The sequence below is a fragment of the Entelurus aequoreus genome, linkage group LG09, assembly GCF_033978785.1.
Source record: "Entelurus aequoreus isolate RoL-2023_Sb linkage group LG09, RoL_Eaeq_v1.1, whole genome shotgun sequence".
NCBI classification, from domain to species: Eukaryota; Metazoa; Chordata; class Actinopteri; order Syngnathiformes; family Syngnathidae; genus Entelurus; species Entelurus aequoreus.
Genome location: NC_084739.1, coordinates 81,636,281 through 81,658,435, shown reverse-complemented (window position 1 = coordinate 81,658,435; position 22,155 = coordinate 81,636,281). Strand labels below are relative to the sequence as shown.

The following is a 22,155-nucleotide window of genomic DNA, read 5'->3' as shown; positions in this document are numbered from 1 at the left end:
AATAAACATTTACAGAATCTTTTTGTGTAAATAACTCATTTTACAACTTATATATATGCGGCTTATAGTCTGGTGCGGCTAATATATGGGAAAATATATTAATATTATATATTAAATTAAATTCAGTGAGTCTGGCTTATATACCGTTGCGTTTTATTGTGCGGACAATATGGTACATTAGTTATAATAATATGTTTATTTATTTATTATTATTATTTTTATCCATATTGAAATCACCATTATTCGTTATGTTCGGTAAAACAGTAGAGTTGGGAATCTTTGGACACCTCACGATTCGATTCAAATCCGATTCTTAGGGTGACTATTCGATTCAGAATCGATTCTCGATTCAGCCCGAATCTCGCAATATATTATTTGGTACAATAATCACCATACACATTTTTCAAAACATGTTGCAAATTACAAAAGCTCCATTGGATTGTTGTGTATTCTTAAAAAGAAAAAAATATATAGATTTTGGAAAAGTGTGAATTTGTCATGTCTGTTGATCATGTTTTGTTTTAGTCATGTTCGGTTTTGTTTTTGGACTCTTTGTGCACTCTTGTTTGTTTTGTCACCATAGCAACCCATTAGTTTTCACCTGTCCTCATGTCACACACCTGTCTCACACTTTGCACTCGCACACCTGTCACTGATCATGTCACTGCTATTTAAGCCTGTCTGTTTCAGTTGATCGTCCTGGTGCCATTATCCTATCCATCCATACTACCCATGAGATTCCTGTTAATTATAGTTCATGCTTCATGCCATGCCACAGTATGTGTTTTTGTTTCGTGTTCACAGTTAATTGCCTTTGTGCTAGTCTTTTGTTTTCATTAGTCAAGTTTGTTCTCCGCCATTGTGCGCGCCTTTTGTTTGCTTCTTTTTTTGTAGTTTGTTAGTGTTATGAATAAATATGTACTTACATTCACGCCTTGCCCGCGCCAACTTTCCTTTGCATTACGGGAAAACATAACACCCCAAAGTCCAAGTTTTGACAGAATTGATTTGGAATCTAAATGAATAAGAATTACGATTCGAATGTGAATCAACTTTTTTAAACACCCCTTTAAAACAGAGTGTTTCCCATAGGTCGGCAATCTACTTGCGGTGATGGGGTCCCAAATGTGGGACTCCATTTGATTACAAATTACATCATGTAATTCATAATCAAATAATCAAATAAAAGGGCTAAATAAACGTCATCCATACATTTAAAGACACATTTGTGTTTTTGTTCATGATCAGTATTACTATTACTCTTTTTGTATTACATGAAGCCTTTAGCTCCATTTATCCAGTGTTGATGTTTTTCTTGGACACTCTCGCTTGACCTAACCATTTGTTCGTTTGTAGTGGACTGATTCAATGACTAAATATACAAATCAAGTGTGGTTTAGTGTATCGATTAAAATCCCATGAGAGTCATTACATGTCTGCCTTCCCTGGAGTGGTACGCAGGCGCAGATGCAGGAGGTGCATGCATTGCACCGGGGAGCACGTCTTGCCCGTGTTGACACTCCATGGAGGAGTCTCCAGACTTTATTTAGTTTGATGGTTCGCCGTTAGTCCTGCTAGTTGGACTCCAGGGAGGCGAGCAAAACAGCGTGGTTGTGCAGGCGTCCACACATGTCGGCGTTTAATAACAGTGGTGCATTCTTCAACGCACGCCGAGGATGAAACAGAATACATCCTGATGTTGCATTTTGCCTTATTATTGCTTTTATTTCCAACAGTGTTTTAGTTGATTTCAAGGTAAAACTGCATGATAAATCATAATATACATGGTCAGTACAAACACTTACATGTTGATACAGCTTTCGGACATATCATCCAGCCCTAATAACTTACAATGGCAAATGTAATTAAGCTAGGATTGTCAGCGCATTAAACAGAGTATTATTATGGTGTGCGTATAAGGTAGGACATATTATCTGGCGTTTTGTTATTATCTTATGCAAAAGCAACTTTTCTTACCTTCTGTTACCTGCTGATCTGTATTTGGGATCTGCATAAATCCTGAAAATATGCGCGCATCCCCGCTGACGGCGTAGTCGATAGGCTTCTTCTTTTTCTCTATCTTCTTGTTATGTGACATTCATCCTCCGCTGTTGCTATTTTTTAATATAAAGTAGTGTGAAGTTCTTACTTATATCTGTCAGTAAACTCGCCATGAAAGCGCTAAAACATACCGGCGTAGTGGGTTTACATTATTCACCCAAGGAACTTTAGTTATTAGAGAGTTCCGGTCGGACGGTTTTTCACGGGACACATTGTTGTGTTGTTGTTGTTTCCCGATGAGGAGTCTGAATGTCATTAAAACAGTTAGCTCCATCTTTTGACACTTCTTCCACCCCCGTCCTTGCACGCTACACCGCTACAACAAAGATGACGGGGAGATGACGCCGCCGAAGGTGAGACACGTAAATAAAACCGCCCACAAAACGGCGCATCATGAAGCGACTGTCAGAAAGCGGCTTGAAGATGATCTGTAAGGCATAATCTATGCAACATATTGACTAAAGAACCACCATTACATGTTATGTCGTCCTTCAATTTAGAAAAAATAAAAAAAATATGACTCCATCTCCGGGTTGGGGAGGAGACCCTGCCCCAAGTGGGGGAGTTCAAGTACCTCGGAGTCTTGTTCACGAGTGAGGGAAGAGTGGATGGTGAGATCGACAGTCGGATCGGTGCGGCGTCTTCAGTAATGCGGAAGCTGTATCGATCCGTTGTGGTGAAGAAGGAGCTGAGCCGGAAGGCAAAGCTCTCAATTTACCGGTCGATCTACGTTCCCTTCCTCACCTATGGTCATGAACTTTGGGTTATGACCGAAAGGACAAGATCACGGGTACAAGCGGCTGAAATGAGTTTCCTCCGCCGGGTGGCGGGTCTCTCCCTTAGAGATAGGGTGAGAAGCTCTGTCATCCGGGGGGAGATCAAACTAAAGCCGCTGCTCCTCCACATGGAGAGGAGCCAGATGAGGTGGTTCGGACATCTGGTCAGGATGCACGTCCGACCGGTAGGAGGCCACGGGGAAGACCCAGGACACGTTGGGAAGAATATGTCTCCCGGCTGGCCTGGGAACGCCTCGGGATCCCCCGGGAAGAGCTGGACGAAGTGGCTGGGGAGAGGGAAGTCTGGGCTTCCCTGCTTAGGCTGCTGCCCCCGCGACCTGACCTCAGATAAGCGAAAGACGATGGATGGATTATGGATGGATGACTCCTCTAATGTGCCCTATAATCTGGTGCGCCTAATATATGAAAAAAGATAAAAAATAGACCATCCATCGGCGGTGCGCCTTTTAATCCGGTGCGCCTTATGGTCCGGAAAATACGGCAATTATCGACCGATATAAAACTTTAATATCGTGATGCATTTTTCAGCCATATCACCCAGACCTAGGATCAAATCCGCCCTTAGATCGGTAGGTTGTGAGTTCAAACCCCGGCCGAGTCATACCAAAGACTATAAAAATGGGAGCCATTACTTCCCTGCTTGGCACTCAGCATCAAAGGTTGGAATTGGGGGTTAAATCACCAAAAATGATTCCCGGGTGCAGCTACCGCTGCTGCTCACTGCTCCCCTCACCTCCCAGGGGCTGAACAAGGGGATGGGTCAAATGCAGAGGACAAATTTCACCACACCTAGTGTGTGTGTGTGTCAATCATTGGTACTTTAACTTTAACTTTAAAATATGACTCCTTTAACGCGCCCTATAATCTCGTGTGCCTAATATATGAAAAAATGTCAAAAATAGACCATCCATCGGCGGTGCGCCTTTTAATCCGGTGCGCTTTATGGTCCGGAAAATATGGCATTATCGACCGATATAAAACTTTAATATTATGATACATTTTTCAGCCATATCGCCCACAACTAGGATCAAATAGTTATTTCCAACATTGCGCGTCACAAGCGTCTGATGTGAAAAGGTTGAAGTTGCATTAAAGTCGATGTCGGGACTTAACCACAAGTTAAGGTAAGTTTGCACATTGAGTGAATAGGTAGTTGTAGCTCAGAGTAATTTATGGTTTAAAGAAAAGGGGTGGGATTAAATAAGTGTAAACTTCTTCTCCCTCCTTTTCAAATATGGAAAAAAAGAAAAAGAAAGTCCAATGCTCATTTGTTTTTGTTTTTTATTCTCCATTATTTTCATTTTGTTATAATGGCTGTTAAGGGTATAGCACTGTATTGGATCTTGTTTTTATGCATATTTGAAATAAAAATGTATCAATCAATCAAGTAGTGCCTTCGTTCTTCGTCGAGGTAAAACTGGACGTGGAAGAGAAGCCACCAGAAATGTTTCCCTGCTCTCTGTGGGCGTCCTACTCAACACCCATGCCGAATTGAAAAAAAAAAGGCTTTCCGTGTCAGCCTCGCTACTTGAACCGCGCGACGATCAAAGCGCGACGACTCTGGGATTTCAGCGATTGCAAATAGCAGCCGGGCTGAATGCGGCAGCGCTTATTCAATCTTGCTGGGGACTTCCCAGCAGTGCTCTGCGGTTATTCGGCGGCGGCTTGCAGATAAGATTGCCTCCTCATAGGCCGGCAATTCAATCTCGGTCGCGCTCTCTTCGGCAGGGTGACCTTAATATGAATGAGGTAATGATCGCTCGCTCCTGAGTGAAGGGTCAGGAGGGGGCAGGGTGGGGGGTTTAATATATGGAGCCAATTTCATGCCGCTGTCGCACGTTGAACATGTTCACTTTGTTTGACTGGCCACTCACCCTCTTCCTCAAGTTGTACGTGAGCAGCAGATTGCGGGAGAAGTGATTGGAGAAGGCCGTGTAGAACTCCAGCACCTTCTGCAGGGCGTCGCGCTTGATGACGTGGAGGTCGCAGTAGGTCAGGGCCCGGACGTTGGCGCACGCCTGAGCGAGCGTCACCTCCTTCCAGAAGACGTCGCCGAATACGTCCCCTTTGCCTGCGGGAGAGGCGGGAGAGGAGTGTTCAGAGGCACAAAGGGGAGCGAGCGCTTGCGACGAGGGCCAATCGCTTTATTTGATGCAATGACATAACCGCAGGAGGCTGATGTTTTTATTAGAGATGTCTGATAATCTTTTTTTTGCCCATATTTCGATATTGTCCAACTCTTAATTACCGATATCAACCAATACCGATATATACAGTCGTGGAATTAACACATTATTATGCCTAATTTTGTTGTGATGCCCTGCTGGATGCATTAAACAATGTAACAAGGTTTTCCAAGTTAGTGCTGCAAGGGGTTCTGGGTATTTGTTCTGTTGTGTTTATGTTGTGTTACGGTGCGGATGTTCTCCCGAAATGTGTTTGTCATTCTTGTTTGGTGTGGGTTCACAGTGTGGCGCATATTTGGAACAGTGTTAAAGTTGTTTATACGTCCACCCTCAGTGTGACCTGTATGGCTGTTGACCAAGTATGCCTTGCATTCACTTGTGTGTGTGAAAAGCCGTAGATATTATGTGACTGGGCCGGCACGCAAAGGCAGTGCCTTTAAGGTTTATTGGCACTCTGTACTTCTCCCTACGTCCGTGTACACAGCAGCGTTTTAAAAAGTCATACATTTTACTTTTTGAAACTGATACCGATAATTTCCGATATTACATTTTAAAGCATTTATCGGCCGATAATATCGGACTGCCGATATTATCGGACATCCCTAGTTTTTATTTTTTACCCTAAATTCCAGGCTAGGGTTGTACGGTATACCGGTTCTAATAAAGTACCGCGATACTAATTAATTGAAATCGGTACTATACTGCCTTTGAAAAATACCAGTACCATTCCTTCATATGCGGCGGTGACTACAGAGCCGAGGCGCAGGAAGTTGAGTTTGTCAAAACGCACACGCAAAGTACATACAAGCAATAACATCTTGGAGAAACAACAATTCTACTGGTTAATAAAGAGGGTGCGTGAAGCACAATATGGATGTATTTGGGCTTCAAAACTAACAATTAAGATGACGCTTTAAACAAGGAAGCGCAAGTGTTGCTTTAAAACAAGACTCGCTAAATGTGGCGATTAGTATTAGCACCTTTGCTTCAAACTTAGGTGCACATTTAAGTAATGAGCATTCAGATCTGCAAAAGGAGTTATAAATAGTTACAGGTAATAATGTAGTCCTGCTGTTCTGCTCCGGTGCAGATTGTAGTCGAGGAGCACCGGGCAGACGTTCCTTCCAGGGCGGATGTTTTCGTCGGGTTAAGACAGTTCACTTTACCCTGCATTGGGTCTGCTAAGCTCTGCTTTCCGGTCAGAATGACAAGGTCGTGACAATCTGGTTGCTTTATTATAAGTTTTGCAGGACACAACCGGACCCGTTTATCCTTGTAGTGCGCAGTGCAGCGCTACCTCTCGCCCAATGTGTTTAATGCCCTTTAATTTATATTTTAACCTTGTAAAATTGTTATTTGAGTGCAATAGGAAACACGTGTTTATTGTATTGTAAGATTTTCTGTTAAAATAAAGCCAATATTGACATTTTTGTAGTTCCCTTTATTTTGAAAAGTATCAAAAAGTATCGATGTACATTTTGGTACCGGTACCAAATTATTGGTATCGGGACAACCCTATTCCAGACAATGAGCCAATACTTTTTGCCTACACTTTGAACCCCGCATTTTATAAAACGGTGTGGCTAATATATGGATTTTTCTTCGCTGGCGGCCATAATGCAAATAGTTATTTAAAAAATCAAGCAAGACACTAAATAGGTGTGACATTGTTTGTGCTAAGGCGCTATCCTTTGGACTACAGGTGCTTCTGTTCTGCATTGCCTTTCTGTTTAGACTGAGCTTTAAACCGGAAGTACAAGTGCCGTTCCGTCTTCTAGTCATCCATAGCGTTACTACTCGTATGGATTTAATTCGTCACTCCAAGAAACGTTGGTAAGTTTTGCAATACAACTAAAACCATTCTTACTTACTAAACCGCCCCAGGTGTGGTGTCTGTAGGAGTGTTTTCATGCATATTTGTAAGTGCTATTGTAATGTAATGACGCTATAGACGTTAGCATTAGCTAATAATCTAACACGTTTACAAGTGTCTGTGTTAGTATTGTTAACTTACAACGGCATTCTTTTTGTATTGTTTCGGTTTCTTAAATTCACCAATTTAGCTGATTGGAGAGCTAGCTTGCGCAGCTAGTGGGTCCATGACGATGACTTCTGTTTTGTTTGATTAGCCGTTTTACTGCCGTGTTATAGACATCGTTTGGAAACAATTAAGGTATGTAAATAAACATTTTACAAAATATTTTTGTGTAAATAACTCATTTCGCAAAGGGGGAATGCACTTTTTAATTTATTTTGACTATCATTCGCAATTCATATGTAAGACAAAAACACATGTTTTTCTTTTTTTAATGCATTCTAAATAGTAAATAAATGTGATCAAAAGTCCGCTTACAATGGAGCCTATAGGAGTCGCTCAATTTGGCCTATAAAGCCCTTAAAGAAAGACCCAATATATATACCCAGTATATATTTAATGTAATAACGGGCACATTTATAACAACATTTAAAATTTACGTATTTTTATAATTTTACATAAATTAATTTAAAAATTATTAATTATTTGTAACAGTGTTAAAGTTGTTTATACACACCCTCAGTGTGACCTGTATGGCTGTTGACCAAGTATGCCTTGCATTCACTTGTGTGTGTGAAAAGCCGTAGATATTATGTGACTGGGCCGGCACGCAAAGGCAGTGCCTTTAAGGTTTGTTGGCGCTCTGTACTTCTCCCCACGTCCGTGTACACAGCGGCGTTTTAAAAAGTCATACATTTTACTTTTTGAAACCGATACCGATCATTTACGATATTACATTTTAAAGCATTTATCGGCCGATAATATTGGCAGTTCGATATTATCGGACATGTCTAATAATTAGGTATTTTTCTGAAAAATGCGCAGCCCTATTTGCGACTGATTCGGTTTTGATGCTACAAATCCATAATTTCCCCTTCCTAGCACCTCCAGGGGAGGAGATCCTCTATCTTGCAGGGCTTCATTATTTTGTATGTAGTCTGTGTTCTGCAGTGCTATTAAGCTAATGAGATTTTGATCCACAGTAGTAACCGGTTTATCACTGCAGGCTAGGCCGGGGGGGGTGAGGGTTCAGCACTATCTGCCTGACAGGGTATTGACTTTTCCCAAAGACCTGAGAGCGGATTATTGGAAACACACTACGGCTTGCACAGCACGGCGATACGTTACCGAATCAATCATGTGGTCGCATTGATGAAGTTTTAACCTGCTAACAGACTGCTGGGATTTAAGCCGGCCGACGACGGCAGAAAGGAGCGGAAAATGATGAATGAAGGAACAGCCCGGTTCATGTCTCACCAAACGCTGTAATTATTCACCCTCTGTGGAGGTTATGTTCGAAGAACACATGCAAAAAAACCAAGAATAATTGCGACAGCCGTTGAATATCAGATTATGAAACTTTGGTCAAAGTTAAGCTAAGTTTATAATACTGCTGAAAATAGCATCAGATCTGGTAATATTTGAGCTATTATGTTCATATTCACACAGCATAAAGCTGCAGAGCAAGTGTGCAGGTGGGCGTATCGGTCCAAATATCAATACCAAGGTGGGAATGAATATCAAATCGATACTAGCTGAGGATGGGATTGCTTGTTTTACATTTTTTAATACGTAAAAAATTATTTTGTTTTCCTCACAGAGTTCAAGCAGGCACGCTTTGCCCCTCCACTCCCTGCTCTACTGATGTTATTTTTCCTTAAATATCTGCCTGTAATTCTTGTTACTTTAGTCGTTTTGTTTACATATTAAAGGCCTACTGAAATGTGATTTTCTTATTTAAACTGGGATAGCAGGTCCATTCTATGTGTCATACTTGATCATTTCGCGATATTGCCATATTTTTGCTGAAAGGACTTAGTAGAGAACATTGACGATAAAGTTTGCAACATTTGGTCGCTGATAAAAAAGCCTTGCCTGTAGCGGAAGTAGCGTGACGTCACAGGTTGTGGAGCTCCTCACATCCGCACATTGTTTACAATCACGGCCACCAGCAGCGAGAGCGATTCGGACCGAGAAAGCGACGATTTCCCCATTAATTTGAGCGAGGATGAAAGATTTGTGGATGAGGAAAGTGAGAGTGAAGGACTAGAGGGCAGTGGGAGCGATTCAGATAGGGAAGATGCTGTGAGAGGCGGGTGGGACCTGATATTCAGCTGGGAATGACTAAAACAGTAAATAAACACAAGACATATATATACTCTATTAGCCACAAGACAACCAGGCTTATATTTAATATGCCACATAACAAACACCTCCCCCCTCCCGTCCATATAACCCGCCAATACAACTCAAACACCCGCACAACACACTCAATCCCACAGCCCAAAGTACTGTTCACGTCCCCAAAGTTCATACACCACATTCATTTCCCCAAAGTTACGTACGTGACATGCACATAGCGGCACCCACGTACGGGCAAGTGATCTAATGTTTGGAAGCCGCAGCTGCGTACTCACGGTACCGCGTCTGCGTATCCAACTCAAAGTCCTCCTGGTAAGAGTCTCTGTTGTCCCAGTTCTCCACAGGCCAATGGTAAAGCTTGACTGTCATCTTTCGGGAATGTAAACCATGAAACACCGGCTGTGTTATCCGGCACAACAGTCAGGGGGTGCATTCTACGGCGGGGGTGCGTTATCCAGCACACCACCTGCCGCAATACACCGCTTCCCACCTACAGCTTTCTTCTTTGCTGTCTCCATTGTTCATTGAACAAATTGCAAAAGATTCACCAACACAGATGTCCAGAATACTGTGGAATTTTGCGATGAAAACAGACGACTTAATAGCTGGCCACCATGCTGTCCCAAAATGTCATCTACAATCCGTGACGTCACGAGCAGGCGTCATCATACCGAGACGTTTTCAGCAGGATATTTCACGCGAAATTAAAAATTGCACTTTAGTAATCTAACCCGGCCGTATTGGCATGTGTTGCAATGTTAAGATTTCTTCATTGATATATAAACTATCAGACTGCGTGGTCGCTAGTAGTGGCTTTCAGTAGGCCTTTAACATTCCATATTTTTGCTACATTTTTGTTATTTTGCAATAGTGACTTATACCTCCAAAAAAAAGTTTTGTTGTTATACGGTATTTAGTTACTAAAAAATTCCTGCGGAAATGTTGATAGGCCTACTATCTGTGCTGCGACCCTCTAGCCCAGGGTTGATTGAACCTAAAAAGCCAGCATAAAACATTAGCCTAACATTAGCTTGTTATAATGGGAACAGTTAGCATTCTCGCATGTGTGCAAGATGTCAACAAGTCTCCTAATTATTAGGTTCAAATAAATATAATATGCTAATAAAATATTAGCATGATAACATCGGAAAAGTTAACATATGATTGAGATTGCGGCAAGTTAAAAAATCTATGATTTTTAGGTTTAAACAAATACAATTGTATAAAACACTGGGATAAAACGTTAGCACGCTAACATAAGTGAAGTTTTGGGTGGAAGTTGAAAACATGTGTTTAAGGATTGGTTTGTTTATGAAGCTTGATGTGGTTTCTGTTATTTTAGGAGAGTTCATTGACAGTCATGATTTAGTCAATTTAATTATAGTACTCGGTAAAAGGTTTATTTTTAAGGCCAAAAAGAGATATTCACTTAGTATTACTTTCTTTAAAACATTTATTCAGTATTTTGTAACTGTAGAAAGTTATATGGTTGAAACCGATAATGATGCCAAAAAACATAAAAACAGATGGGAAGTCCTCAAATGCTTATTTTGAAAATGTAATTATGTTTACAGATGATATGCAATCTGTTGTTGTGTTTCCTAATTTGAGTGTACATAAATGAAGGTGTGCGTTGCTGAGTCCTACCTGGACATAATCTGAACTGTACATAAATGCTTATTTTGAAAACGTAATTTTGTTAACAGATTATATGCAATCTGTTGTTGAAGTTCCCAAATTTTGAGTGTACATAAATGAAGGTGTGTGTTGCTAAGCCCGACCTGGACATAATCTGGACTGAACCTGGTTTTAAGAACCCTTTGAAGCATCTAATTTCATTGACAACCTGGTCCGGTGAAGATAAGGTCTTTTTTTTAAAACTTAATAAAATAAAATAAGATAAATAAATTAAAACCATTTTCTTGAATAAAAAAGAAAGTAAAACAATATAAAAACAGTTACATGGAAACTAGTAATTAATGAAAATGAGTAAAATTAACTGTTAAAGGTTAGTACTATTAGTGAACCAGCAGCACGCACAATCATGTGGGCTTACGGCCTTTTAAAAATATTTTATATCGACACTGGAACCAGAAGTTGTTAATGTTTTTTCCAAACAGCATTCCTGCATAGTTTTGAGTGGTACAATTCCAATATGTTTTTTTTTTTTTTATATATATCTATTTTTGGTCGGATGGCTTCCTACTGGTTTAGACTGTGGGAGTCGGTGGAAAGTCAAGCTGACTCACTGTAGTAACTCTCCATTGTTCTATGACTCTAAATGATGACTCCGCAATTAAAACTTTGTCTAAGTGTGTCAAATGTGTTGAGATCCTACCTAAAAAAAAAATTTTAAATAACAAATGGCAAAACTTTACACCAACGGGAAAAAAAAAAATCCAAAATATGTGGGTATCTACACTGCAAAAACTGAAATCTAAGTAAGATTAAATATCTCAAATAAGGGTGATATTTGCTTATTTTCTGTCGGATAAGATAATTCTTCTCACTAAGCAGATTTTATGTTAGAGTGTTTTACTTGTTTTAAGGGTTTTGGTCCTAAATGATCTCAGTAAGATATTACAGCTTGTTGCTGAGATTTTATGACCTATTTTGAGTAAAACATGCTTGAAACTAGAATATCAACTGTTGCAAAGCCGTGTCATCAACACTCACAAGTACAATTTTTTTTAAGTTATAATTTCTTATTTCAAGCTTGAAAAAAAAAATCATGACTTTGACACAATTGTGTCTCATAATTAAAACAGATGACGGCCTAATGGACTTTGCAGTTTTATTTTCAATGAAACAATAGAAAACACGTACTCATATAGTAGTACAGTTAGCACAGTACAGTAAACTGACAGTTAATATTTAAACATTTAACATGTGACATTTCTAACAATTTTGAACAGAAATAGTTCATGCACATTCAGATAAATTCTTCGAAATTACAATTAAAAAATTTTTGGCCGGGGGCCAGGCTGTATATATGCACACTAATTCACTGAAAGAGCACGCACTTGGCGCGATGATGTCATGTTATCCATGGAAAAATGCATTTTTAGACAATATAAGTTGCCTGAGCGGCTAGGAGACCCCGAGAGTAACAAGCGCTTGCCTTGTTGCCTTTCCATTAAGAACAATAAATTAGTTTTTAGTATAAGTTTGCTGGTTTCAAGAAATGTATTGCCGGGCGCAAATCATTATGTCAAGATAATGGCACTAGCATTTACTTCATTTAATCTTTTTTTTCTATCAAGAAAAGTGCACTTGTTATTAGTGAGAATATACTTATTTTAAGGTATTTTTGGGTTCATTGAGGATAGCTAATTTGACTTGTTTTGGAAAGTCTTGACAAGCCAAATTTTTTTGTTCTATTGGCAGATAATTTTGAGTTGAGTTGATATTGAGTTTATTTCGAACATGCAAGCATACAACATGATACATTAAAATTTCCAGTTTCTCTTTTCAACATGTTCGAAAAGGAATAGGAAGAAGCAGCATTTTGCTTAGTTTAAATAAAATACCCCTCATTTTTGTATTTTTTTTCCTGTTTTTGAACGCTGACTTTTTGCAGTGTACTGCATATGAACGTAGGTTCATGTTGTTACGAGTGGAAGTGCAGAACAAAGTAGATGAACTTAGTGTTTCTGTGACAACAAACAGCATGGAGGATAAAGTGTGACTTTATGACTCAGAAAACAACAAGCTGCTCGGCTTTTATAGCAGTCATGAGGCATCTAAAGCGGTGCTTATTTATAGAACGCTTCTTTCAAAAGTAGAACTTCAGTGCTTAAAATACTTCATAAATATATATTTTTATAGTTTAAACAGATTATGCTTTTAAATGTATTTTTGAATTTAAATACAATACATAGAATAGATTTATATTTAAAGGCCTACTAAAATGATTTTTTTTTATTTAAACGGGAATAGCAGATCCATTCTATGTGTCATACTTGATCATTTCGCGATATTGCCATATTTTTGCTGAAAGGATTTAGTAGAGAAAATCGACGATAAAGTTCGAAACTTTTGCTCGCTGATAAAAAAAAGCCTTGCCTGTAGCGGAAGTAGCGTGACGTCACAGGAGCTAGTATTCCTCACAATTCCCCGTTGTTTACAATGGAGCGAGAGAGATTCGGAGTGACAAAGCGACGATTACCCCATTAATTTGAGCTAGGATGAAAGATTCGTAGATGAGGAACGTTACAGTGAAGGACTTGAGAGGCAGTGCAGGACGTATCTTTTTTCACTCTGACCGTAACTTAGGTACAAGCTGGCTCATTGGATTCCACACTCTCTCCTTTTTCTATTGTGGATCACAGATTTGTATTTTAAACCACCTCAGATACTATATCCTCTTGAAAATGAGAGTCGAGCACGCGAAATGGACATTTAAAGTGACTTTTATCTCCAAGACAATACATCGGTGACACACCTAGCTACTGAGCTAACGTGATAGCATCGTTCTCAAATAAAGATAGAAACAAAATAAATAAACCCCTGACTGGAAGGATAGACAGAAGACCAACAATAATATTAAACCATGGACATGTAACTACACGGTTAAAAATTCTCAGCCTGGTAAGGCTTAAAAATGCTGTTACTAACGACGCTAAGGCTAATTTAGCAACTTAGCAACCGGACCTCACAGAACTATGATAAAACATTAGCGCTCCACCTACGCCAGCCAGCCCTCATCTTCCCATCAACAGCCGTGCTCACCTGCGTTCCAGCGATCAACGGCGCGACGAAGGACTTCATCCGTGGGTTTGGCGGCAAGCATCGGCTAGGCGTAGTAAGTAGTCCTTGTTGTGTTGCTGTAAGTATTGTACTTAGCCGCTAATACACCGATCGATCCCACCTACAACGTTCTTCTTTGCAGCCTCCATTGTTCATTAAACAAATTGCACAAGATTCACCAACACAGATGTCCACAATACTGTGGAATTTTGTCGAAGAAAACAAGAGGTTTTTCTATCGGGTCCGATGGGGTCCAACCACTTCCGTGGATTTTGTGACGTCACGCGCATAAATCATATCCAAAGGAGTTTTTCAACCGGAAGTGTGGCGGGAATTTTAAAATGTCACTTTATAAGTTAACCCGGCCGTATTGGCATGTGTTGCAATGTTAAGATTTCATCATTGATATATAAACTATCAGACTGCGGGGTTGGTAGTAGTGGCTTTCAGTAGGCCTTTAAAGGAGCTCTGTTATGCAAAAGTGACTTTTGAATGGCGTCCCTCAAGCCTGTTTTTAGCAAATATGCTAATGTTGCTGTCAAAATGTGAGTGTAATGCTAGCTGGCATAGCTATGCTAGTGTGGCTAACGTTTGTGTCGTCCTGTCCCACTCCTTAATGTTACGTTGTTGTGTGTGATATTTGACATCTAATACATTGGAGAAGCGCATAAAAAGTGGATAAAGTACACAACGGCGCTTCTTGGAGGCACATAGCGTGGACAAACTCATTAGCATTAACGCTACACACATACAAATAACAAAAGCCATTAAACTGTCTAAATTCCAATATTTAAAATACACCTGTTATATTATCGTGTAAGTGACGAAAGAGTCAAATTGACCTAAGATGGCCGCCACCTCGTTATCCTGAATGATCTCTGTCAGAATAATTGTATCTAAGTTATCACAAAACTTTGTGTTTTAATGAGTTCCCGGCGAGCAGACAAAAGCTGTCTTTGATCTTACCAATCAAAAAGGCTTGTAAAACTCCACTGTGTAGGATGGGAAGCGACATGAAGGTGTCGGTTTCTTTGACGTATTGTAATCCACAGGAAGATTTTATCTTGACCCGAGATCTACAAAGCGGAGAGGAAGCAGGACCTGACTCCCCTCCAGGCACCTTTTCTTTGAACTGTTTTGTAACCAAAGGCGACGGCTGTTTACGACCCCCTTCCTTTAGAAACAGCTGTTGCCATGTAATCAGGGAAAGTCCAAATAAAAGAGGAGGCGTACAATCTTTCGTCGGAGCGTGGTGGGACACTGTACAAGGGTACAGGTGTACGCGCTCTCCTCATTGAGCCAAATTTAATTCTATCTCGCTTTGATTCCTTTCTTCTTTGTCTGTTTAATAGATGTCCTCAGTGTTTGAACCTGACAATCTCCAGCGAGCTTGACAACACGAAACAGAGGCTGTCCACGCTTGCCCCAGCGTGGTATATCATGCTAATAAAATATTAGCATGATAACATCGGAAAAGTTAGCATAAGATTGAGATTGCGTGAAGTTTCAAAATCAATGATTTTCAGGTTCAAACAAATAAAATGCAAGCATAAAACGTTAGCATGCTAACATAAGTCAAGTTAACATACTTCTAAGATGGCGCCAAGTTTCAAAAGATATATTTTTTAGGTTTAAACAGAATAAGCTGAGAAGCTCACATAAAATGTTAACAGGGGAAGAGTGTTAGCATGAGCTAAAAGTCTAGCATAAAACTCTAGCATGCTAACATAGGATACGTTAGCATACTTCTAAGATGGCATCAAAGATCAAAAGCCATTATTTTTAGGTTTAAACAAATGGAATAAGCTGAAAAGCTAGTATAAAATTTTAACATGTAAACAGTTAGCATACTTGAAAGACTGCGGCAAATATCAAAATCCATGGTTTTTAGGCTCAAATTAATACAAAAAAAACTAAAATACTAGCATAAATGTTACTGTGCAAGTGTTAGCATGCTAATATAGGAAAAGTTGGTGTACTAAGTATCAAAAGCCATTATTTTTAGGTTTAAACAAATACAATTAGCTAAAAAGATACCATAAAATGTTGGCATCCTAACATTAGTATGTTAACAATGGCAACAGTTAGCATGCATAGAAATATCAAAAATCCATGTTTTTTAGGCCTAAATGAATCAAATTACCTAAAATACTAGCATAAATGTTACTGCTTTTTAAATGTGAGTGTAATGTTACGACTTAGTACGTGACACATAACGTAGCGTGGACAAACTCATTAGCGTTAAAGCTACAGACACACAGATACTAAACTGTCTAAATTCCAACACACCTATTTTATTATCGTGTAAGAGTCAAACTGACCTAAGATGGCCACCACCTCGTCATCCTGAATGACCTCCAGCGAGCCCGACACTACGAAGCAGAGGCTGTCCACGCTTTCCCCGGCGTGGTAGATCAAGTCTCCGGGCGCGCAGTGGATGGTCTGGAACTCCATGGCCAGAGCCCGAAGACAGCCGTCGCTGGCCAGTCGGAAGGCCGGGTGCTCTTTGAACACTTTCCTGTTGAGATGGACGCAGATGTCCGCTCTCATGTCCTTGGGGCAAATCTGCAGCACCTGCAGCGTGTGGGAACACCAGAGGAGATAGTGGGAACACCAGAGGAGATAGTGGGAACACCAGAGGAGATAGTGGGAACACAAGAGTGGATAGTGGGAACACCAGAGGAGATAGTGGGAACACAAGAGGAGATAGTGGGAACAGAAGAGTGGATAGTGGGAACACAAGAGGAGATAGTGGGAACACAAGAGTGGATAGTGGGAACACAAGAGGAGATAGTGGGAACAGAAGAGTAGATAGTGGGAACACAAGAGTGGATAGTGGGAACACCAGAGGAGATAGTGGGAACACAAGAGGAGATAGTGGGAACACCAGAGGAGATAGTGGGAACACAAGAGTGGATAGTGGGAACACCAGAGGAGATAGTGGGAACACAAGAGGAGATAGTGGGAACAGAAGAGTGGATAGTGGGAACACAAGAGGAGATAGTGGGAACACCAGAGGAGATAGTGGGAACACAAGAGGAGATAGTGGGAACAGAAGAGTGGATAGTGGGAACAGAAGAGGAGATAGTGGGAACAGAAGAGGAGATAGTGGGAACAGAAGAGTAGATAGTGGGAACAGAAGAGTGGATAGTGGGAACAGAAGAGGAAATAGTGGGAACAGAAGAGTAGATAGTGGGAACAGAAGAGTAGATAGTGGGAACAGAAGAGTAGATAGTGGGAACAGAAGAGTAGATAGTGGGAACAGAAGAGTAGATAGTGGGAACAGAAGAGTAGATAGTGGGAACAGAAGAGTAGATAGTGGGAACAGAAGAGTAGATAGTGGGAACAGAAGAGGAAATAGTGGGAACAGAAGAGTAGATAGTGGGAACAGAAGAGTAGATAGTGGGAACAGAAGAGTAGATAGTGGGAACAGAAGAGTAGATAGTGGGAACAGAAGAGTAGATAGTGGGAACAGAAGAGTAGATAGTGGGAACAGAAGAGTAGATAGTGGGAACAGAAGAGTAGATAGTGGGAACAGAAGAGTAGATAGTGGGAACAGAAGAGTAGATAGTGGGAACAGAAGAGGAGATAGTGGGAACAGAAGAGGAGATAGTGGGAACAGAAGAGTAGATAGTGGGAACAGAAGAGTAGATAGTGGGAACAGAAGAGTGGATAGTGGGAACAGAAGAGTAGATAGTGGGGACCCTTGTGCCCACTTTTAAGCTGTATTAATTAAAATATGCAATCAGATCTATGCGCAGGACACCTTTTTTAATTAAAAAAATAATAAGTTTATAGTGCATTTATACCCTTTTGTATACTAGAGATACAAATGGCATCGATTCGGTGGAATATTCCACGTCTGCAGATTCCGTCGACTGTTTGAAAAGAAGCTAAACAATTGCTACGCTAGCGTTAATCACACGCTAGTTCGACTTTAGTTCAGGATAAAGCGAGTGTCATTTAATGTGTTTAAAAATGACAACATTATGTTTTGTACGGTGAAAGGACGTCAATGGTGCAAATCCAAAAATTATAATTTTTTTCTCATTCAAGACCGCTAGAAAGTTGTAAATATCCAACTTTGAGTTTCGGAGGTCTAACATTAAAGCAAACACAGGCGATTAGGCTAGGGAGGACAAAAAGTAACGATCGCCGTTTAATTGTCGACGTCTTCTTAAGATCTCAAACGGCCATGGAACCAACAGCGCCTCTGCTGGTTAAAGTCTAGCAGTGCACTTTTCCAGTGAAGTAAAATGAGTCCTAAAAGTTAAAGTAAAGTTAAAGTACCAATGATTGTCACACACACACTAGGTGTGGTGAAATTTGTCCTCTGCATTTGACCCATCCCCTTGTTCACCCCCTGGGAGGTGAGGGGAGCAGTGGGCAGCAGCGGTGCCGCGCCCGGGAATCATTTTTGGTGATTTAACCCCCAATTCCAACCCTTGATGCTGAGTGCCAAGCAGGGAGGTAATGGGTCCCATTTTTATAGTCTTTGTTATGACTCGGCCGGGGTTTGAACTCACAACCTACCCATCTCAGGGCGGACACTCTAACCACTAGGCCACTGAGTAGGTACCACTGATAGTCATACTTGCCAACCTTGAGACCTCCGAATTCAGGAGATGGGGGGGGTTGAGGTGCAGGCAGCATACCTTCCCCTTCGAGCTTTTCTGGATGAAAGGAAATTCTTTTTTCCAATCATTTTGGAACTTGTAAGCGTATTTCTTCTTTTTACTCGTCGTCGCCATGACTCTTTTTCGTTCTTCTGCTTCGTCTCCTTCTTGTTGTGTGTGCAGTTGTGCACTGAGCTCCAAAAGCCGTAGATGTTATTGTAGCGTCCCGGAAGAGTTAGTGCTGCAAGGGATTCTGGGTATTTGTTCTGTTGTGTTTGTGTTGTGTTACGGTGCGGATGTTCTCCCGAAATGTGTTTGTCATTCTTGTTTGGTGTGGGTTCACAGTGTGGCACATATTTGTAACAGTGTTAAAGTTGTTTATACCGCAACCCTCAGTGTGACCTGTATGGCTGTTGACCAAGTATGACTTGCGTTATCATTGAACCAGTTAAAAGATGATTCAACGTGTCAGCATTTATTGACATCTTCGAGTAAAGAGCATTGTTAAACCCGTCCAACGCTACATTATTATGTGACTGGGCCGGCACGCTGTTTATATGGAGGACAAGCGGACGCCTGGACAGCATGCGGCTGTTAAGGGGTGAAGGTTTCAGGTGAGAGAGGACGCTAAAGGCAGTGTCTTTAAGGCACGCCCCCAATATTGTTGTGTGGGTGGAAATCGGGAGAAATTCAGGAGAATGGTTGCCCTGGGAGATTTTCGGGAGGGGCACTGAAATTCCAGAGTCTCCCAGGAAAATGGGGAGAGTTGGCAAGTCTGCTGATAGTCACACACACACTAGGTGTGGTGAAATGATCCTCTGCATTTGACCAGTCCCCTTGTTCCACCCCCTGGGAGGTGAGGGGAGCAGCGGTGGCCGCACTCGGGAATCATTTTGGTGATTTAACCCCCAATTCCAACCCTTGATGCTGAGTAATGGGTCCCATTTTTATAGACTTTTAGCCATTCTAACTCCCTAGTTTTCAGGAATTACTCCTTGGCTGAAAGCCAACACACTCCCTCTGCTGGGAATTGCAGGCGTGACGGTCGTACCTTTTCGGTGTCGATCCCCCGCGACATGGACCAGGTGGACGCGATGTAGTCCATGACCCTTTCGCTCAGGCCCTTGGGCACCTGGTAGAGCTTGAGGAAGTCCCGCACGCTGTTGAGCATCTCGTGGTAGCGGTTGGTGTTGGCGTACATCTGCTGGAAGATGGTGGTCACGTTACCGAAGATGGTGGCGTAGAGGAGCGCTGGGGGGTGAGGGGGGGGGGGGGGGGGGGGGGGGGAGGAAAGAGGGTTTAAGTGTTAAGTTTAGGAGAGAATTTGCTTTGTTTTCCCCACCGTGGGGGACTCTGGAGATAGCGAAACAAAAACCTAAGTTGGTCTTTGAGGCTGTTGAAGTGGTCTAACAGCTGGTGTGTGTGTGGATCAAAGCTATGTCACCCCTGGTACGAGTGTGTGTGTGTGTGTGTGTGTGTGTGTGTGTGTGTGTGTGTGTGTGTGTGTGTGTGTGTGTGTGTGTGTGTGTGTGTGTGTGTGTGTGTGTGTGTGTGTGTGTGTGTGTGTGTGTAGTGTTTTCTTGGCAAAGGAGGTCTAATTAGCTCTTCTGGAAAGGGTCGGAGAGGAAACACATTTCAATTCTGCTCAGATGATGATGACAGTAACCTGTGTTTGTTGATGTTGCAGCACTGAATCAAAGTGCAAGCCACATGGCTCGGGGGGGAAGAATGCTAATTAAAAAACACTCCAAACTCCCCCAGGAGGACCGCCAACTCTCATCCTCGCACAAAAGGCTGGTCCTTCGCCTTCTGCGGCCCACCGGGCGAGAAAAGTAGCGGGCTGAGAGAGGTTTTGAGAAGGTCACGTCCCTCGTCTCAAAAACGCGTGGGCATTAACCTGCTGTGGCTGTAGGCAACCTCCACAAGATGGCAGTAGATTCATTTGAAGTAGGGAAGCACAATATTTTAAAGTTAAAGTACCACTCCTAGTCACACACACACACACACACTAGGTGTGGTGAAATTAACCTCTGCATTTGACTCATCCCCTTGTTCACCCCCTAGGAGGTGAGGGGAGCAGTGAGCAGCAGCGGTGGCCGCGCCCGGGAATCATTTTTGGTGATTTAACCCCCAATTCCAACCCTTGATGCTGAGTGCCAAGCAGGGAGGTAATGGATTTTTAAGCACCATATTTTAAAGTTAAAAGTTAAAGTACCACTCATAGTAACACACACACACTATGTGTGGTGAAATTAACCTCTGCATTTGACCCATCACCCCCTGGGAGGTGAGGGGAGCAGTGAGCAGCAGCGGTGGCCGCGCCCAGGAATAATTTTTGGTGATTTAACCCCCAATTCTAACCCTTGATGCTGAGTGCCAAGCAGGGAGTTAATGGCTCCCATTTTTATAGTCTTTGGTATGACTCGGCCGGGGTTTGAACTCACAACCTACCCATCTCAGGGCGGACACTCTAACCACAAAGCCACTGAGCAGGAAGCACAATTTATTTTTATTTTTTTTCTGCACTGCATAAAAAATACAGTGCAGAAATAGTCGTTGCTTCAAAATTCCGGTAATTTAAGACTAAAGCACCTCACTGGCTGGTTTGTAGACGGGATCTTTTGCTTCAGTCTTTATTTACCGAAAGAGTTTTGAAGCAAAACGTTTTAATACACTGAATTTTTCTGCATCTAATTTTTATACACTGATTTTTTTTACATAGAATTTAACACAATACTTTCTGAAACGTGGTATTTTACGATTTTTAAACACACATTTTGGTCACCGATTTTTGTCAGCATAATTTGATGTATAAAAAAATCAGTTCACCAAATTCTAACGCAAAAAAGTCAGTTACATGAATTCAGTGTCAAAAAAAGCTTCCGTAATAAAGACACAAATTAACCTCCATACTATCTAAAGCGGCAGCATGGTGGGACAGGGGTTAGTGCATGTGCCTCACAATACCAAGGTCCTGAGTAGTCCTGAGTTCAATCCCGGGCTCGGGATCTTCCTGTGTGGAGTTTGCATGTCCTCCCCGTGACTGCGTGGGTTCTACTCCGGCTTCCTCCCACCTCCAAAAACATGCACCTGGGGATAGGTTGATTGGCAACACTAAATTGGCCCTAGTGCGGGAGTCAGCAACCCGCAGCTGTAGAGCCGCTATGGGCTCTTTAGCGCCGCCCTAGTGGCTCTCTGGAGCTTTTTCAAAAATGAATTAAAAATGGAAAAAGATGAGGGGAAAAAATATATTTTTTGTTTTAATATGGTTTGTGTAGGAGGACAAACATGACACACATCTCCCTAATTGTTATAAATCACACTGTTTATATCAAACATGCTTCACTGATTCGAATATTTGGCGAGCGCGGTTTTGTCCTACTAATTTTGTTGGTCCTTGAACTCACCGTAGTTTGTTTACATGTATGACTTTCTAGGATGTGTTTTATGCCACTTCTTTTTCTGTCTCATTATGTCCACCAAACTTTTAACGTTGTGCACGAATGCACAAAGGTGAGTTTTGTTGATGTTGACTTGTGTGTAGTGCTAATCAGACATATTTGGTCACT

The 22,155-nt window shown here is 41.5% G+C and overlaps 2 protein-coding genes across 8 annotated transcripts in view; one reads left to right on the top strand and one right to left on the bottom strand.

Moving 5' to 3' along the window:
- The window catches only part of kcnh1a (potassium voltage-gated channel, subfamily H (eag-related), member 1a), a 119,286-nt gene that overhangs the window by 2,993 nt on the left and 94,138 nt on the right, over nucleotides 1–22,155 (bottom strand). For all 4 annotated transcript variants that reach the window (XM_062059568.1, XM_062059570.1, XM_062059569.1 and 1 more), the window contains 3 exons: nucleotides 19,638–19,837; nucleotides 16,292–16,544; nucleotides 4,733–4,929 (listed from right to left, as the gene is read on the bottom strand). In XM_062059568.1, the coding sequence (XP_061915552.1) occupies nucleotides 4,733–4,929; nucleotides 16,292–16,544; nucleotides 19,638–19,837 (650 nt within the window). The remainder of the gene's footprint in view (nucleotides 1–4,732; nucleotides 4,930–16,291; nucleotides 16,545–19,637; nucleotides 19,838–22,155) is intronic.
- The window catches only part of hhat (hedgehog acyltransferase), a 94,981-nt gene that overhangs the window by 66,593 nt on the left and 6,233 nt on the right, over nucleotides 1–22,155 (top strand). The window contains exon 13 of one of the 4 annotated variants that reach the window (XR_009827372.1): nucleotides 20,348–20,613. The exons of the other annotated variants lie outside the window; for them this stretch is intronic. The gene's annotated coding sequence lies outside the window, so the exon portion shown is untranslated. Of the gene's footprint in view, nucleotides 1–20,347; nucleotides 20,614–22,155 lie in introns of those variants that run through there. 4 annotated transcript variants of the gene reach the window in all.